The sequence below is a fragment of the Gigantopelta aegis genome, chromosome 8, assembly GCF_016097555.1.
Source record: "Gigantopelta aegis isolate Gae_Host chromosome 8, Gae_host_genome, whole genome shotgun sequence".
Taxonomy (NCBI): Eukaryota; Metazoa; Mollusca; class Gastropoda; order Neomphalida; family Peltospiridae; genus Gigantopelta; species Gigantopelta aegis.
In genome coordinates this window covers 20,820,475-20,838,229 of record NC_054706.1, presented here as the reverse complement: position 1 = coordinate 20,838,229, position 17,755 = coordinate 20,820,475, and the positions used below count along the sequence as shown (strand labels likewise).

Here is a 17,755-nt window from a genome sequence, read left to right as displayed (position 1 = left end):
GTTACGGGGTACAAGGTAGTACTGTGTCAGAACATAACACAAACACACTGTCGACTAGAGACAACCGTAGTACATAACACAACCACACTGTCAAGTCTTGCTCAATATTTATTTAGAGACAGAAATTATACTGTAGTTGGTCTTCTGTGAAGTCTTCTGTTAGCGGAGTACACAGAACAAACACAAAAACAACACTGTCAGCATAACACAAGGACACTGTCAACATAACAATGACACTGTCAACATAACACAACAACACTGTCAACATAACAAGGATATTGTCAACATAAAACAACGACACTGTCAACATAACACAACACTGTCAACATAACACAACAACACTGTCAACAACACAACACTGTCAGCATAACACAAGGACACTGTCAACATAACACAACAACAACACAACACAAGGACACTGTCAACATAACACAACAACAACACAACACAAGAACACTGTCAACTAGAGACAACTGTAGTTGGTTCCTTCCAAGTCTTCTCTTACGTAGTAAACAGTACAACAAAATTGTTATTTCTTGTTTTTTGTTTTGTTTAACCACACCACTAGAGCACATTGTTTTGTTTATCATCAACTATCGGATGTCAAACACATGTTCATTTTGTCATTTAGTCTTCAGAGGCAACCTGCTAAATTTTTTCCGTTAATTCATCTGCATATAATGAGAAATTATATTGGCTAGTCAAATTTATTAGCGGTATTAAAACCAGCATTAACGTGTCAGAACTTCTGGGGATTCCCCAAGAGCATATTTACATATTCAAACGCTACTTCTCACCAGACCTGTCAACCCTCCCGGATTCTGCGGGAGTCTCCCGGTATTTGATCAAATCTCTTTTCACCTGTGCGGGAGACAGTTTCTCCTGTTAAATGACATTTTTGTAAGCATAAAAAAAAATCGATCCTCTTTTGTCAAAATAACAGAAGGGAAGTAACTCTGCCTTTTTTTCTCATTCGGAAAATGTCGACTACTTTAGGTTTCCGAGAATGTAACAGGCCGAATTGTCCCGACTGTTTAACCTTTGCCGAAGTGAGAATTGTGGGATAGCCTATTTATATTGTTAAAAAAGCAATGGAGTTTATAAAATGATGTTTATTATAACCTTTCATCGAATGGCTACGAAGCGTGTGGGATTCAACAGGCTGTGTATTGACATTCGGTGTTGCCATATAAAAAAAAAACCTATCCAATTTAGTTCTATAAAACCTCTGAATAGTAAAATGTCTTCCCACTGGATTACATAATGCAACTATGACAAATTTGAACTGCCAGACTCCCGAGTTGACAGCGATACACACGATGCATGTTAAAATCACATGTCACAGCAAGACAACGAAAAGACCAATTATCTGTATAAACATACTTGTGTCAGTTAATTTTGTATGTTTGTGCGGTAAAATGTTGGTTATAAGGGTACACTTCAAGAAATTATTTTTGTACAATTAAAAAATGTTGTGTTTGACATTGACATAAAGTTACTCATGGAAATGGGTATAATTCCAATATATTTCACACGATGTCCGTAATGAGGTTTTACTTATGATTAATGAAAATACAATGTTTATTGCATCATTATAATGATTTTAAATAAGTACCACGCCACCGTTCCTCATTATAGTAAAAACTGAATATTAATTTATAAGATTTATATAAATTTGTCTTTGGTACTTACATGTAGGTACACTAACCACAAATGATAATGTAACGCAACCTGTAAGGCTGTAAGTGTAATACCGTAAATGTACTAATTAATTTTTTTATTTCTTGTTCATGTTCTTAACATTTTTGGATAAAATATTTTATTTTTTTTAAATATGTATTAAATCATAATAATATTTAAACTTTAAAAAAAAAAATAATAAAAAAAAAAAAAAAAATATATATATATATATATATATATTTTTTATTTTTTTTTAATGCCAAGATCTAAGGTTAAGAAGTATATATGACATTATAAAATATTCATATAACTTATTGTAATAATGTTTTTCTTAAATCTTGCGATTTTGGGTTAAATTGTGTGAATTTAAAAAATCTCCTGCTTTTTGACAAAATCTCCTGCTTTTTCAACACACATCTCCTGCTTTCTCTTGATTAAAGGTTGACAGGTCTGCTTCTCACTGTTTACTTAGATATGCTTACTTTTGAAACATCACTGTTGAATCGTTTCTGAAACAAAATGGATGTTCCTCTAAATTTTCTGATGTAAATCCAGTTTATAAATATTTGTGTGATGTTATTTATGTGATACTGAGAGGAATTTCAAAGTAAATAATGGCAATTATACCCAATCATGAATCTTAGCAATGTATTTGTTACAGAGCACCAGTTGTCGCAATAAGTATTTGGAATAAGTGAAATTGGTAATAGTGGTTGGCATTGTCATTATTAAAACAATAAATTACAAAAACAAAGTTAGGAGCTTGTATAACAGATGAAAACCTATGTTTTAATTTGTTTGCGCTATAATTATTTTATAAGGTGGATGACTCCAAACACAATAGCAGTGACTGTTTTTGTTATAACGCTGTTTTTTGTTTTTTTAAACGATTGCTGACACAAAAAACCCAACGTTTTTTAATGGATTTATTGAATTAAAATGGTGATAACTGTGTTGTATTTAACCATTTATGGATGTCAGTTTGCAACAGTAAAATTGCCATTAATGTTTGCATGTGGTCAAATATAACGTACATTTACAAATGAAGTTATGCCTTGACTTCAGTTGTATACAAGTGTATTTTAGATAGGATAGGTAGCAAATGAATGAATTAATAAATAAATATTTAACGACACCCCAGCACAAAAATACACATCGGCTGTTGGGTGGCAGAGCCTTGCAACATTCACCATTCTAACCTTCACTATTCTAACCTTCACAGGATAAACCTGATATCCTGAGGCAGTAACTAGTTTTTTTCTATTTACATTAAGTTTTCAAAATGCTGTAATTAATGCATACACATGATATCATTATCAGTATTTAAAATATTCCGTTTTTGTTAAGACCCCCTAGTGATACCCAGTTCAACAGTATCATATGATTATGAACTCTGTCCTTAAACTATTCAATCATAAAATAATTTATGAATAGGTTCACAATTGCATAACATACAGGAGACACTAAAACTACAGGTTGTCATAATGACAATATTGACTAAAGTATCTCATTTCTTCTGCAGTCTTATCCATAGAATGTGTGTCAAAATGTCAACAGGTAACTTGATACATAGACCGTGATTATAAATCCACATTTTAATTTAATTACTACTTGAAAATTCATGTTCTTCAAGCTGGGTAATAAAGTAAGATAGGTCATGGGAAATAACTCTTGTGGGTTTGTATGTGTGTGTATATGAGTGATGTAGGTAGACATGCTTGAGAGACACAGAGAGAGAGTGAGTACATGTAAGTAAAAGAATCCTTCATATGTGTCCATGTGGGACAGGGCTATTCCACCTGAGGGTACATAATTTGTTGTCTATCATATTATGTACCCGAGGATTATTTTTCTCCCATCCAGTAGATGGAAAAACGATCATTTTTGAAAAACTTGAAAAAGCTACAGTTTTTTTTTTTTTATCTTACAATAAAATAATCATAACCATTAAAAAGATCATACCCAAAAATGGTTTATACTAAAAGTATAAACCGAAAATGATAGTATAATTTCATTATGGCAGCAGGTTTCCTTGTTTTATGAAATATAAAAAGCATTTCTTGTGTTACTTTGCCATTTACGTGACGTCACCTAATGTTAATATCAACTCAGACAACATAAGTCACAGAGAGAGAGAGAGGGAGGGAGGGAGGGAGGGAGGGAGGGTGTGTGTGTGTGTGTGTGTGTGTGTGTGTGTGTGTGTGTGTGTGTAATTTTAATGATGTTAATGATAATGCAATATATTTTCTTTTGGTATGTTTTACATGAAAAATAGTTTCAGTAGGTTATGTATTTACTTTTTTAACAAAGGGCGGGATGTAGCCTAGTGATAAAGTGCTCACATGATGCGCAGTTGGTCTACGGTTGATCTCTGTCAGTTGGGCTATTTCTCATTGTAGCCACGATACCACAAATGGTATATCAAAGGCAGTGATATGTGCTATCCTGTCTGTGGGGGAGGGGAGGGGGCAGGATGTAGTTCAGTGGTACAGCGCTCGCCTGATGCGCAATCATTGGGATATTTTCTCGTTCCAACCAGTGCTCCACAACTGGTGTAACAAAGGCCATGGTATGTACTATCCTGTCTGTGGGATGGTGCATATCAAAGATCCCTTGCTGCTAATCAAAACGTGTAACCCATAAAGTGTCGAAAGTGGGTTTTCTCTCTCAAAATCTGTGGTCCTTACTCATATGTCCGACGCCATATAACCATAAATAAAATGTGTTGAGTGTGTTGTTAAATAAAACATTTCCTTCCTTCCTGTCTGTGGGATGGTGTATATATAAAAAAATCCCTTGCTACTAATGGAAAAATATAGTGGGTTTCCTCTCTAAGACTATATATGTCACAATTACCAAATGTTTGACATCCAATAGCAGATGATTAATAAATCCATGTGCTCTAGTGGTGTTGTTAAACAAAACACACTTTAACTTTATAAGAAAGCTTTAGACATTGACATGTATCCTCTTTAAAATGACACACCCATTAATTTGATACTGTGTATTAACTTTTGTTCGATAATATGCAGGTCTTTTGAAAATACAAATTCTATTATTGGTTATGCAAAAAAATATACAGGTGACCCATTTCTTTTTAGGGTAACCCGTCATTACCATATAAATGATATGCTAAATGTGAACTAAAAATAGGTTACACTAAACTACACAGGCGCAAGTGATGCGCAAATGAAATTTCATTCATACAATTTTTAAAGCCCGGCCTGCGACAATTCTTTTCTACTAAAAGCTGCTGATTAGCAATAAAACATCCCTGCTGATGAGTCATGGCGCTTATTATGAAGAAAAAAATATATCTGACGCTAAAATAAAACCAATTGATTTTTGTCCATTGCTTTTAAGTGCAGATCGATCCATCATGAATTTGTGTTGTGTTTTGACCGTATTATAGCACTCCATGGTATTCTGAGAAATATTTTGATATGTTTATTTCGGTTACCATGGTAATGACACATTTCCTCAGGAATGGGTTGCCTCTGGTGAAAAGTATGATTAAGAACTGAATTATAACTGTTTGTATGGAAGCATTAAGCTGTGGAAAGATAATGCTTATGTAAATGTTTGAACTATATATAATTAAAGATTGGATGGGCAAGCAGCAACAGAAATAAGCAGGAATTTTCACTAGTCCACCGGACAAGTACATGTAGAAATCTACTTGTCTGCCAATATTTTCACTAGTCCACCGGACAAGTATGTTTAGAAATCTACTTGTCTGCCAATATTTTCACTTGTCCACCGGACAAGTATGTTTAGAAATCTACTTGTCTGCCAATATTTTCACTAGTCCACCGGACAAGTACATGTAGAAATCTACTTGTCTGCCAATATTTTCACTTGTCCACCGACAAGTACGTTTAGAAATCTACTTGTCTGCCAATATTTTCACTAGTCCACCGGACAAGTACATGTAGAAATCTACTTATCTGCCAATATTTTCACTTGTCCAAATAAGTGGTTTGTTTTATTCAAGTGCAAGAACAATGTTTTTGATTGCTCAAAATGAAACTGCATTGGACACTTTTACTTGTCCACTGGACAACCATTGAGGTTCATTTTGCTTGTCCGAGCAGATTTTCACTTGTCGAGACAAACGTACAAGTTCTTATTTCCAATACTGGCAAGTTTAGTAGGGTCTTTGGGGTAAATACAAGTTTCCTGGTGTTAAATAAAGTCATTACCCTGAACATCTGGTGAAACTGCACAAAGAAAAAAAAAATATAACAAAGAATTTAAACTGGACAGCAATTTGTTTTCAGTACATGTAATTTTGTCATTTTAATTTTTAATTATTTTTTTTTGATGTACTTGTAGTCAAATTCAGTTGATCTTTTAATTACATCTTTAAAGATACCAATTTTTATTTTAATTTACCAAGACTCGAAATTGAAATGGCCCAAGAGGCAATTAATTGTCACTCAAAATATACAACATGCTTTCTGACAATCGGGGCCACAGGCAGTGTTTGCTTTCCATCTTAAAACATCTTACAACTATTCACGTTACAGAGATGAAAGATTTATGGATTTATGTGCAATTTCAGATTTTTAATCATCTGTACAGTGTTTCTGTTTTCTGCCGTTTTTTAAAAATGTTCCATATTTATTCTTCCAAAACTTACGATATAGTTTTCACAGATAATTTGTATGCATTCAGAATATGGGGGGGGGGGGGGGGGGGGGGGGGGGGGGGGGGATCATTTTAGGTCATTATGCAACCCTAACCCTAGGGCCATTCTTTAGTACCTGACCAATTAAAATTTCTTCATTTCTTTTCTTAGCTCACTTTCGCCTCTGAAATTAAGAAATGAGTGCGAACTATATGCATGTATGTCAACAGGTGGATCAAATTAGATATTGCAAATAAATTTAAAAAAAAAAGATTACTTTAAATTTACATGAAATGAGAGACAAGTCTGATACAAGTGGTCTGGAACTGATTCTGAACTGCTTGTTAATTTCTAGCATTTGTTTCCAGACTTTAGACATCTAATAGCCGATGATTTGTAAATCAATGTGTTCTAGTGGTGTCGTTAAACAAAACAAACTGCTTGTTAATTTCTAGCATTTGTTTCCAGACTTTAGACATCTAATAGCCGATGATTAGTAAATCCATTTTATCTGGTGGTGTCGTTAAACAAAACAAACTGCTTGTTAATTTCTAGCATTTGTTTCCAGACTTTTGACATCCAGTATCCGATGATTAATAAATCAATGTGCTCTAGTGGTGTTGTTAAACAAAACAAAAAAACTTGTTTCCAGACTTAAACATCTGAGGTTGCTTCCCATTCCACAAAATGAAGTTTGAGCTCTGGTGAAATTATTATGATACATGTATTTATCATCCATTAAAGGCTTTTGTAGGAGATATTGCTGGCACTATAATTTGCGATATCTCCTGCGATATTCTCTGCAGGAGATATCACTTCTTATAATCTTGATTGGTCAAATTTTAATCACAAGACAATATGTTGTTACATCATTGTGTTTGTTTCAGCGCTAAACCTATCATTAGTGACGTCACGCCACTGCCGTTCTGCTAGTTACTGACATTGTTTACAACTGTCGCAAATGAAAAGAATGATAACGAATGATAAAAAGAATAACCCCCTCGTGTCTTGTGATATCATAATTTATCAGCACTCGTTGATAAAAGTATAAAAATCCTCGGCAAGCATCGGATTTCATACTTTTATCAACTCATGCTGATAAATTATGATATCACAAGACACTCGGTGAGTATCCTCTATATATTTGTCAAATTTAATTTCAGTTCGTATTTGATGATTTTGTGACTGACTGTTTGATCCGTAACCCCAGTTTTTCAATCACTATTTATTTCCAATATTAAATATCGACCATGGTTTCTACAGACGCACACCTGTATTAATACCTATACCTGATGATAATTTTCACAAATTGTACCTGGTGTAAATTACCTTTCAGATTTTCTAACAGTTACTTGTTACAGCTTCTATTTTAGTGTCAAGTCATTGTAGTTGCCATAACTGATGTCAACAAACTGGGCTTCACCGAGACACACTGTGATGATGACGACGGAGATATACTGTAACTTCCACCTTTCGCCTCGATTGGCTCTTTGTTGTCATGACAAAAGAGACCCACCAATCAGTGACACCTATGTCCATTGTCACTGTATCCAAGGAGATTTCCTATTTGTTATCATTTGTCGGGCACAGCTTTTTAACATCTTTGGCATGTTTGCTGACAAATATTTAATCAAGTGACAATTTTGCAATTTACTTTATCCTGGCCAATATTTTATTCATCCATTGCCAATCCTTTGATTGGTGTTTGATATAAGCGTGTCCATTCACTGATGAGATGGGCTTAAACATGTATTGGAAGGGAGGCGTATATTGGAATGAAAATCAAACATTTCATACTTTACCATGATCTAAAAAAACCTTTTCTTGTATGGTAATCATGTAGCATGATGAGCTCATATCTCTGGTTTCTTCTTTAAAACAGACCTCACCATTAACAAAATTGAGGGGAGTTATTAATTACTTCCATAGAACTTAGGGTGTGTGACTTAGCCCAGTGGTAAAGCACTCACCTGATGCTCGTTAATCTACAATAGATCCCCAGTAAGCAATTTCTTGTTCCAGCCAGTGCTCCACAACTGGTATAACATTTAGTAAGGAAGGCTGTGGTTTGTACTATCCTGTTTATGGAATGCTGCATTTAAAAAGATCCCTTACTTGCTTGGGTGTGTGACTTAGTCTAGTGGTAAAGTGCTCACCTAATGCTCTGTTGGTCTACAGTAGATACCCATTAAGCTATTTCTTATTCCAGCCAGTGCTCCACAACTGGTATAACAAAAGTCGTGGTTTGCACTGTCCTGTCTGGAATGCTGCATATAAAACATCCCTTGCTTTTAATCAGAAAGTGTAGCCCATTGCGTGTTGGCAGTAGGTTTCCTTTCTAATTATCTCATTATCTGTGTGATGTTTAACCCATTCATTCCTTCCTTCTTCCCTACCTTAGATTATGGGGAGCCCTTTAAGATACTACCATATTGATACAATATAAATTCACACACTAATTAACAGGAGCTAAAAATTACTCTCCTTGGACTAATTTCAGGAGGGTGATGAGCAGGAAGCAAGAGTGATATGGCTCCCCATAAAATATTTGAAGTGTTGATTATGATTGAAGATAGTTCCTGTCCTGGACAGAGGACCTGGTTAAAGTCGATACCTGTGCCCATGACAGGCGTGTGCTACAACAGCTTGTTCAGCATGTGCACGTTAAAACCTATGACCTGACCTGACCTGTTGAAGATATTTTTTTCCGAGGTCATTTTTAAAAATAATTATAAATATTTACAAAGCATTTCAGAACACATTAGTACCCAAGTCAGAGTGACTCCATGTATCTGTTATTCCACACGTTCTGTTAATGTCTGTTCAGAATTTCTCAAGACCAGGTACAGCTTGAAAATTAAATCTGAAAAATGCATGTCATTAATTTGTTTTACCATTATAAAATGGTCATTATTTGGAAAATCATTAGGGCACAGGTGTATCGTAAACACATTTATTTGTTTACTAGACTAATGTTAAGTCCACAGACTTTAACATGTTATCATTGGCAATTGGCATCAGGGTTTGTGTATATAAAGTCTAAACTCGTATATGAAATTGGGGTGGGACGTAGCTCAGTGGTACAGTGCTCGCCTGATGCGCGATCGATCTAGGATCGATTTCCGTCGGTGGGCCTTTTGGGCTATTTCTCGTTCCAGCCAGTGCTCCACAACTGGTGTAACAAAGACTGTGGTATGTACTGTCCAGTCTGTGGGATGGTGCATATAAAAGATCCCTTGCTGTTAATCAAAAAGAGTAGCACATGAAGTGGCGACAGTGGGTTTCCTCTCTCAATATCTGTGTGGTTCTTAACCATATGTCCGATGCCATATAACCATAAATAAAATTTGTTGAGTGCATCATTAAATAAAACATTATAAGTAAGTTACAGTTTGCTTGTACCTGTAATTATGTGACAGCTAACATGACTGGTTTATCAAAGGCCATGGTAGGTGCTATCATGTCTGTGGGATAGGGCATATAAAAGATACTGTGCTACTAATGGACAAATTTAGCAGGTTTTCTCTCTAAGGCTATATGTCAAAATTACCAAATGTTTGACATCCAGTAGCCGATGATTAATAAATCAATGTGCTCTAGTGGTGTCGTTAAACAAAACAAACTTTTTTTTAGTGTCTTGACATTAATAAAGATTCTATAATGGGCCATTGCAAATGTGTATAGACAGATAAATTTTCAAACATCAATATTTGTTGTAACCATATGAATGAACAGTTGTAACATTGTCAGTACTAGCTATAGTGTTAACTGTAGGTACTGACTATAAATATTAAAACTGGCTTATTACAGTATCTGTATAATTATTTACCTAAACCTACATGCAGGATGCAGATTTATCTAGGCTGTTCGACTTCATTAATAATCCAAGTTTTAACAAACAATATAAGAGCATTAAGTAATTTACTATATACATGTGTATGCCCATACGTGTAATTATATGTGCTGGCTAATATCAGTCTTCACTTGTTATCTGACATTTACAGAGATTGTAATGAGCCATCGAACATGTGTATGGACAGATAGATGTTCAAACGTCAATATTTGTCATAAACTCAATGAGCAGGATCGTACTATTGTCGGTGCCAGAATTGACCGCCGGCCCAGCCCACTGCATGTCGGCCCACTGCATGTCACCAGGATACATTTCTCCTGCTGATACCCGACAAAATGCCACCATCAACAGTCATGTATGGTGCAGGTGTGTCTGATAAGATAAAACATTTTGTCTTGTATATTGACACTCACTCTGATTGTACACACTGAATACACAAACTCCGATGCTTCTGCCTTAATTAAGGAAATCTTTGGATTTATGATGGAAGCAATTGGGAACAGTCCATTCAGGCTGCTGAGGTGTGGAAGGTTGAGAGGGGGGTGCTGTGAAGATGATGACATTGCCTGTTTAAATATTTTGCAATCTGTTGAACAAAGATAGGTGGGTGTTCCCTCATTCTGTAATGTATATACATAGCATCAGCCAGTTGAGAGTGTGCTTATTTATTTATAAACCCAACTATAGCAACTTGCTTTCCCCAGCTTGTCATGATGGGCTTGTTACCTACCTGCATGAAAACACACCTCCCACTTGAATAGGCGGGCCGAGCCTTGTGATTCAGAGCATCAGTCAGTTATCATGGGATGTTCCAGCAACTGTTGTCATGGTTATGGTTATGTTTTCACCTGTACGTCAAAAGTTGTACAGTGATTGTCAGAACAAAGCCTTTTAAGTGATGCATGGAATCTCTAGGCAGTATTCTTTTCAAATTCCATGGAGTTCAATATTTCTGTTGGATGTCTCCCAAATGGATTTTAGTTGTCTTAGAAACAGTTAACAAGTGATTTGTGATTTTAAAAAAAACAACTTATTACTTAAAAGTTTGGCTGGTGATGAACATGAATTGTTAATTATTTATTTTCAAGATTTTATACCTGAAAGGTTATCCTTAATGTTAGCATGGTACACTAATCCTTTTTCACGGGAAGTGGCTTAAATGGATATAACTCTTTCAAGTGCCTTAATTATTTAGTTGTTTGTTTCTACTGCAACAGATTTGCAGTTTTGTTTCAGAGTTGTTGTTTTCTGTTGGAGTACTTAATAAACCAGAAGGACCAAGCTATCCACCTGAATGTGGGTTTCTTCCTCTGATTACACTTTCCGAGGGTTAATGTTCGTTCAAAAACATGAGTAAAACATTCACCACCATCGCTGCTTAATGCAGGGATTGTTTTCTTTTCGTTTCAAATAATGGAGGCCAACTATTTATTTGAAGGAACAAAGACTTTACAAAGCCATTTGGGCTGTATGAAAAGAAAGCTAGGTTTTGCCAAGTTCAGAATGAACTTGATGACTTGAAAGTGGAGCCAGGTAATGGATTTTGTTTTTCTTAAAAAAAACTTTGTGGTGAATTGTAAAATATTGCATTATTGGCCATACAGAACACAGGTTCTGCAGTGTGTGGTTTTTACATTCAAAATAACACTAATTCTCTTGAAAGTGACTTCCTGTCATTGAAGTTGTGAGAGATGTTTTTGTACTTGGACTTTTGGATTATTTAATACAAGAAGTTAATCAAGATTGCAGGGAGTGTTTTTTTTTTATAGTATACATATAGACTGTAGATGTTCTTTATACAGACTTCAGGATTCTTTAACAGAGAATGCATACAGTCATATTTAACACAATTTTAACATGCCAGATGGCTTGAAAGTGACTTTCATTCAATGAACTTGAAAAATAAAAGACTGGAGACTTATAGAGATATATTTATTTATTGAAGTTATGAACCTCAGGATTATTGAACACAGAATGCATGTAGTCCTTTTCAAGACGTGTTTTTCGACCAGTTAACATGCCCAATGACCGTCCCACATATTGTGGAGAGCGCCCTGCTCCCTTTTGGGTCGAGTAACCCACTGGGGGGAGTGCGGTCACGCGCCTGCTATACACTGGCATACTCGGGACGGCCCAGGCAACACAGCATTCAGCTTCCACACCTGTTCCAGGGGCGGGGACCTCACTCGTCCACATCGTCGCGCGTGTCCACGCGGGTGATGACCATTTCGTCATCCGGACCGTTTCTCCATGATGCCAGTCTAGAAGATGTTTTGGTTATCAGAGGGTATGTCCGGGTTTTTTTTTTAATGTTTTAAATTTTGTTTTTAGCAAGTACCAATATGGTTGAAAATACATGTATGTGTTGTAAGTGTATAGAGGGTATGCATGATTCCATATCCTTAATATACTGACTGCAACTCGCTGGTATATTCCATAATACCACATCAGTGAAGTCATGCAGCCATAATTTGATATCCACTAATATGTTAATATATGTTTAAACTGGTACAAAACTAGTTTAATTGCATATGTAGTTAATTGCTTTCACAAGTTTATTTAATAATTTTTCATTCATCCATTCATTAAATCATTTTGTCTTCACCTCTGTATTTCTATCTCAGTCTGTTTCTAAACATCTCGTTTGTCAATCATTTTCTCATGTCTTTGACTGTCTGTCTGTCTGTCTCTCTGCCTCTCTGTCTCTGTCTGTCTCTCTCTCTGTGTCTCTCTTTGTGTCTGTCTGTCTGTCTGTCTGTCTGTCTGTCTGTCTGTCTGTCTGTCTCTCTGTATGTGTGTGTGTGTATATATATATATATATATATATATATATATATATATATATATATATATATACACACACACATACATATATGGTATGTGTTATCCTGTTGAAAGTGCCTATAAAAGATCACTAGCTAATGGAAAAATATAGCGGGGTTCCACTAAGACTTAGTAAAAAGATTACCAGATGTTTGACATCTAATAGCCGATGATTAAATGTGTTTTAGTGTTTTGTAAATATACTCAAAACCTATAACATAAAACTGTACTTAATCATCTTCGCATAGGGAAAAAGGATGACAGGCTCTCTGGGCATAAAATAATAATTAGTGCTTCCTGCATGACTCTCCCCCCCCACACACACACACTTTCCACAGTTAGGGAACAGACCTATATAGTCCATCCTATCATTCTATCATGCTATGTTTTTACATGTATAAAAAACAAAATGTAATTTCAGTTTGGTTTGACATAAGAAGAAAAGTGTTTTGGAAATAACAAAACAAAATACTAATTTTGTGTGCAATTTACAAATGAATCGGCTGAGAAATAAATAACTTTTAGTAAATTCCTTAGTATGAAAAAAGGCATACCCTCTGGGATGGACTAAGTATGCATGCATGCATGATATCACATGCCAAAACATTAGGCATTCATGTGCAACTGACATGTTTAAAGTGAAACTGACAAGTTTATTATGCCAGAACTTGGAAGTCTCCAAGGTCATTAAAAAATTATTTTGTCTTTTTTTCAGGGTTTTTCATATCTATACTCTGATGATGAATACAATATTGTGTTGATCAGTGCATTAAAAAAACTAAGTTATGTATTAATTATATCCCTTTTTCTCATAAAATCAATAAAAACACATGACATTTAAAGCACATTCACAATTTATATCGTTATAAAAATTAGAGAAAAATCCTGTTATATTATTTGATTAAATGTTAAATTGCTTTTGCTGATTGATATACTAAAAGCCATGATGAAATTGCACAAATTAAATACATTCATAGCTTAAATATATGTATTATGTCTGCCAAGTCTTTTTACTTTTATCTAAATGTGCACGATTCAGTCATTTTTGTGCAACACAACTGGTATATGTGCATAGTTTGTGCTATCCTGTCTGTGGGATGGTGGATATAAAAAAAATCCCTTGCTACTAATCGAAAAATGTAGCAGGTTTCCTCTCTAGTTATAACTCTATGTAAAAAAAATTACCAAATGTTTGACATAAATCAATGTGCTCTAGTGGTGTTGTTAAATAAAACAAACTGTGAACTTTTTTGTGCACCTGTCCTGTCCTCTGGACTAGTATCTGTAAAACGAAACACAAAAAAAAATGTCTGATTGTTCTATGTGTGGGAGATTGAGGGGGAAAGAGGAATGCTTTTATTGATAATGTTTTAGTTTATCTTGATGTGTAGTGTGTTTATTTAGAAAGGAATGTTGCAACCAAACAGGAAGCAGGACATAGCTTAAAGGGACTATCCTCAATATGCAGCCAGTTCTGACTTACAGAGCCTTTTTGATGACTAAAATGACAGTAATGATACGGGGTGGGATGTACGTAGCCCAGCGGTAAAGAACTTGCTTGATGCACGGCCGTTTTAGGATCGATTGACACTGGTAGACCCATTGGGTTATTTCTTGTTCTAGCCAGTGCACCTAGACTGGTATAGCATAGACCATGGTACATGTATGTGCTATCCTGTCTGTGGGATGATGCATATAATTATAAAAGATTCCTTGCTACTAATGGAAAAATGTTTCCTGTCTAAGACTATATGTCAAAATTACCAAATGTTTGACATCCGATGATTAATTAATCAATATGCTCTAGTGGTGTTGTTAAACAAAACAAATGTTAATATTCACAGTTACCACACAGTTTTGTCAATGGGGAATACAACAGAGCATGGTACAATTTAATCACAGTTAACATATACAGTGATATTGGGTTGTAGGTAGAAATAGGTTTCAGTAGTTTTAATTTCAGTGGATGGTTTGTCTTTTGACATCTATATCATTACTATGGAGCAACCAATCAGATGTCTTTAAATTTATTACCAACATATATGGGATATTGTTGTGTGATATGACAAATCCCACAGGTTTCTCCATTGGGAGTGAAAACAAAAAAAAACCAACCCCCCCCCCCCCCCCCCCACCCCCCCCCCAAAAAAAATACCACCAAACAAACAAAAACAACATTCCTTTCTTCTAATATGTAGGCATTGTCCATATATGACGGCATGCAATGAGGGGATGGGATATAGCCCAGTGGTAAAGTGTTCACTTGATTCGCGGTCGGTCTAGGATCGATCCCCGTCAGTGGACCCATTGGGCTATTTCTCGTTCCAGCCAGTGCTCCACAACTGGTGTAACAAAGGCCGTGGTATGTACTATCCTGTCTGTGGGATGGTGCATATAAAAGATCCCTTGCTGCTAATTGAAAAGGGTAGCCCATGAAGTGGTGACAGCGGGTTTCCTCTCAATATCTGTGTATTCTGTAACCATATGTCTGATGCCATATAACTGTAAATAAAATGTGTTGAGTGTGTCATTAAATAAAACATTTCCTCTGCATGCAATGAGTTTCTTCTCCGATACCAGGCCTCTGAAAATTGTGTGAACGATTGTTTCTCTTGCGCATTGTTAGCACAAGCCTAGTTTTGCTTAACCCATTTTTCATTCTCACCCCCAAAAATAAAGACATATTTTACACTATCATTTGCCACTGTTCACATAATGATCACAGCCGATATAACGGGTTATGCAAAATGAAATGGGTTACTGTGTTACCTGAAACATTTTTGCATAACAGATATTTGTGTTACGCAAAGTTTCATTTCTCCAATGCCTGAGTTACCAAGTCTCACATTATATTATATACTTAACAGCTTATAGCCACTGGTTAAACAATATGCTTGGCAGTTATTAAGCAAACATTCCTTTTCTTTCCTTTCAATGCATATATACTCATTAAACTGAAGAAAAGTACAAAACAAGACTTGACTCTTGTGTGCAGTGACACACAAGGTTAGATGTAATGGTAAACCTACAGAAACAATGCCATTGAGCCAAGTGAACCGAACTGCCGTATTGGTTTGTCAATTAAGTGCCCTTCAGGTAGAAATCGTAGAAACTGATAGCATTTTCTCATGAGAAATATTTTTGAGTTTTGAATGTAAGGACCGTTTAATAAACCAGTATAGTGTATGAATGTATAACATGGAAAGTGTGAAAGGGAAGGGGTCATGCATATATGCAATACCACATTAATTTTGGTAACTCCATTCTTGTCCATGGTATCATTTATGCAATGCATGTAGTCCTGTAAGCTGGATTAACTCAGGAAAATTCTTAGGAAGTAACCCATTAAACAGCACAGGTAATGACCCATTAAAACAACCCAGGTAATACAACCCATTAAAACAACTCGGGCAATACAACCCATTAAAACAAGCCAGGTAATACAACCCATTAAAACAACCCAGGTAATACAACCCATTAAAACAACCCAGGTAATACAACCCAATAAAACAAGCCAGGTAATACAACCCATTAAAACAACCCAGGTAATACAACCCAATAAAACAAGCCAGGTAACAGAACCCATTAAAACAACCCTGGTAATAATTCATAACCCCCACCACCACCACCACCACCAGGAAATAGCACATTTAAAACCCCCAGGTAATAACCCATTAAAACAACTGTGGTAATGAAACCCATTAAAACAACCCCAGGAAATAGCACATTAAAAGAACCAAGGTATTAATAACCATTAAAACAACACAGGAAAACCTCCATTAAAATGGCCCAGGAAACAAACTCAAAATTAAAACATCCAAAATAATAACCTAGGAAAACTGTAACTGGAAATAACAGTTGCATGCCCTGGACAGCCTACTAGAGCCATAAAATAGATGTAGATCTGTACCTGGAAATAAGCTGAATCCTCTACACAACAACACCTCATTACAGAATCAAAATAATTCTGGCTTACCTTTCACGGTCCAATGACTTTTAATTATCTCTCATCCAGCCAGTGCTTTTCTCATCATATGGAAATAAGTTTTTGATGAAAAGATTGGAAACTCTATTGACTTTGATTTCAACCTATAATTGCAGTCATTTTTACAATGGTTTTACATTAATGTAACCTTACTTATTGATGTTTAAGTCTGAGAAATCCCAGCTGAGGTTCTTGTAAAGTGACTAACTGTATATGTACATACTGGTGTATCTCAGTGTTGGAGACTGTAAAGAGTCCTTTTAATGTGATTAATTTTTAAGGTGCATTCAGTGTATAATACATGTATACATGTACTGTAGTGAAATAAAAGCTGTTAAAACAATGAAAGAAGGTCAAATAAGACAGTCTTTATAAAAATACTGGGGTGTTATTTTGGGGGTTGTTGTGGTGGGGGTTTTTTTGCGCTTTTTTTTTTTTTTATGGGTAGTGGTTAGGTTTTGGGAGGTTTTGTAGCTAAACCAAATTATAGTATATCTCAAATTGAAAAAAGGAAAACAGATTAAAAAAGTTTGTTCTTTACTTAGCATAGTATTTAAAAAATAAAACAAAAACATCCCATTGAGTTCCCAAGCCATAATAGTAAAATGGTCAGTAACATGTTGCAGAATTTTTTTTTTTTTTTAATTAACTTACAGATGTACATGTTTTTGATTTCTCTGGTCAGATCCATATCCATCGGTAACCCCCATGTTATTTCCACTTGGGGAAAAAAAAAGTAATAAAGTATAAAAAAAAGAAAATATTATTGAAAGTATGTTTTTCA

At 35.3% G+C, this 17,755-nt stretch overlaps 1 protein-coding gene across 5 annotated transcripts in view; it reads left to right on the top strand.

Annotated features, from left to right (window-relative positions):
• The window catches only part of LOC121378193 (protein FAM149B1-like), a 125,193-nt gene that overhangs the window by 36,498 nt on the left and 70,940 nt on the right, over positions 1-17,755 (top strand). For 4 of the 5 annotated variants that reach the window (XM_041506268.1, XM_041506267.1, XM_041506270.1 and 1 more), the window contains exon 1: positions 11,600-12,450. The exons of the other annotated variant lie outside the window; for it this stretch is intronic. In XM_041506268.1, coding sequence (XP_041362202.1) covers positions 12,188-12,450 — 263 coding nt within the window. In that variant the 5' untranslated portion in view covers positions 11,600-12,187. Of the gene's footprint in view, positions 1-11,599; positions 12,451-17,755 lie in introns of those variants that run through there. 5 annotated transcript variants of the gene reach the window in all.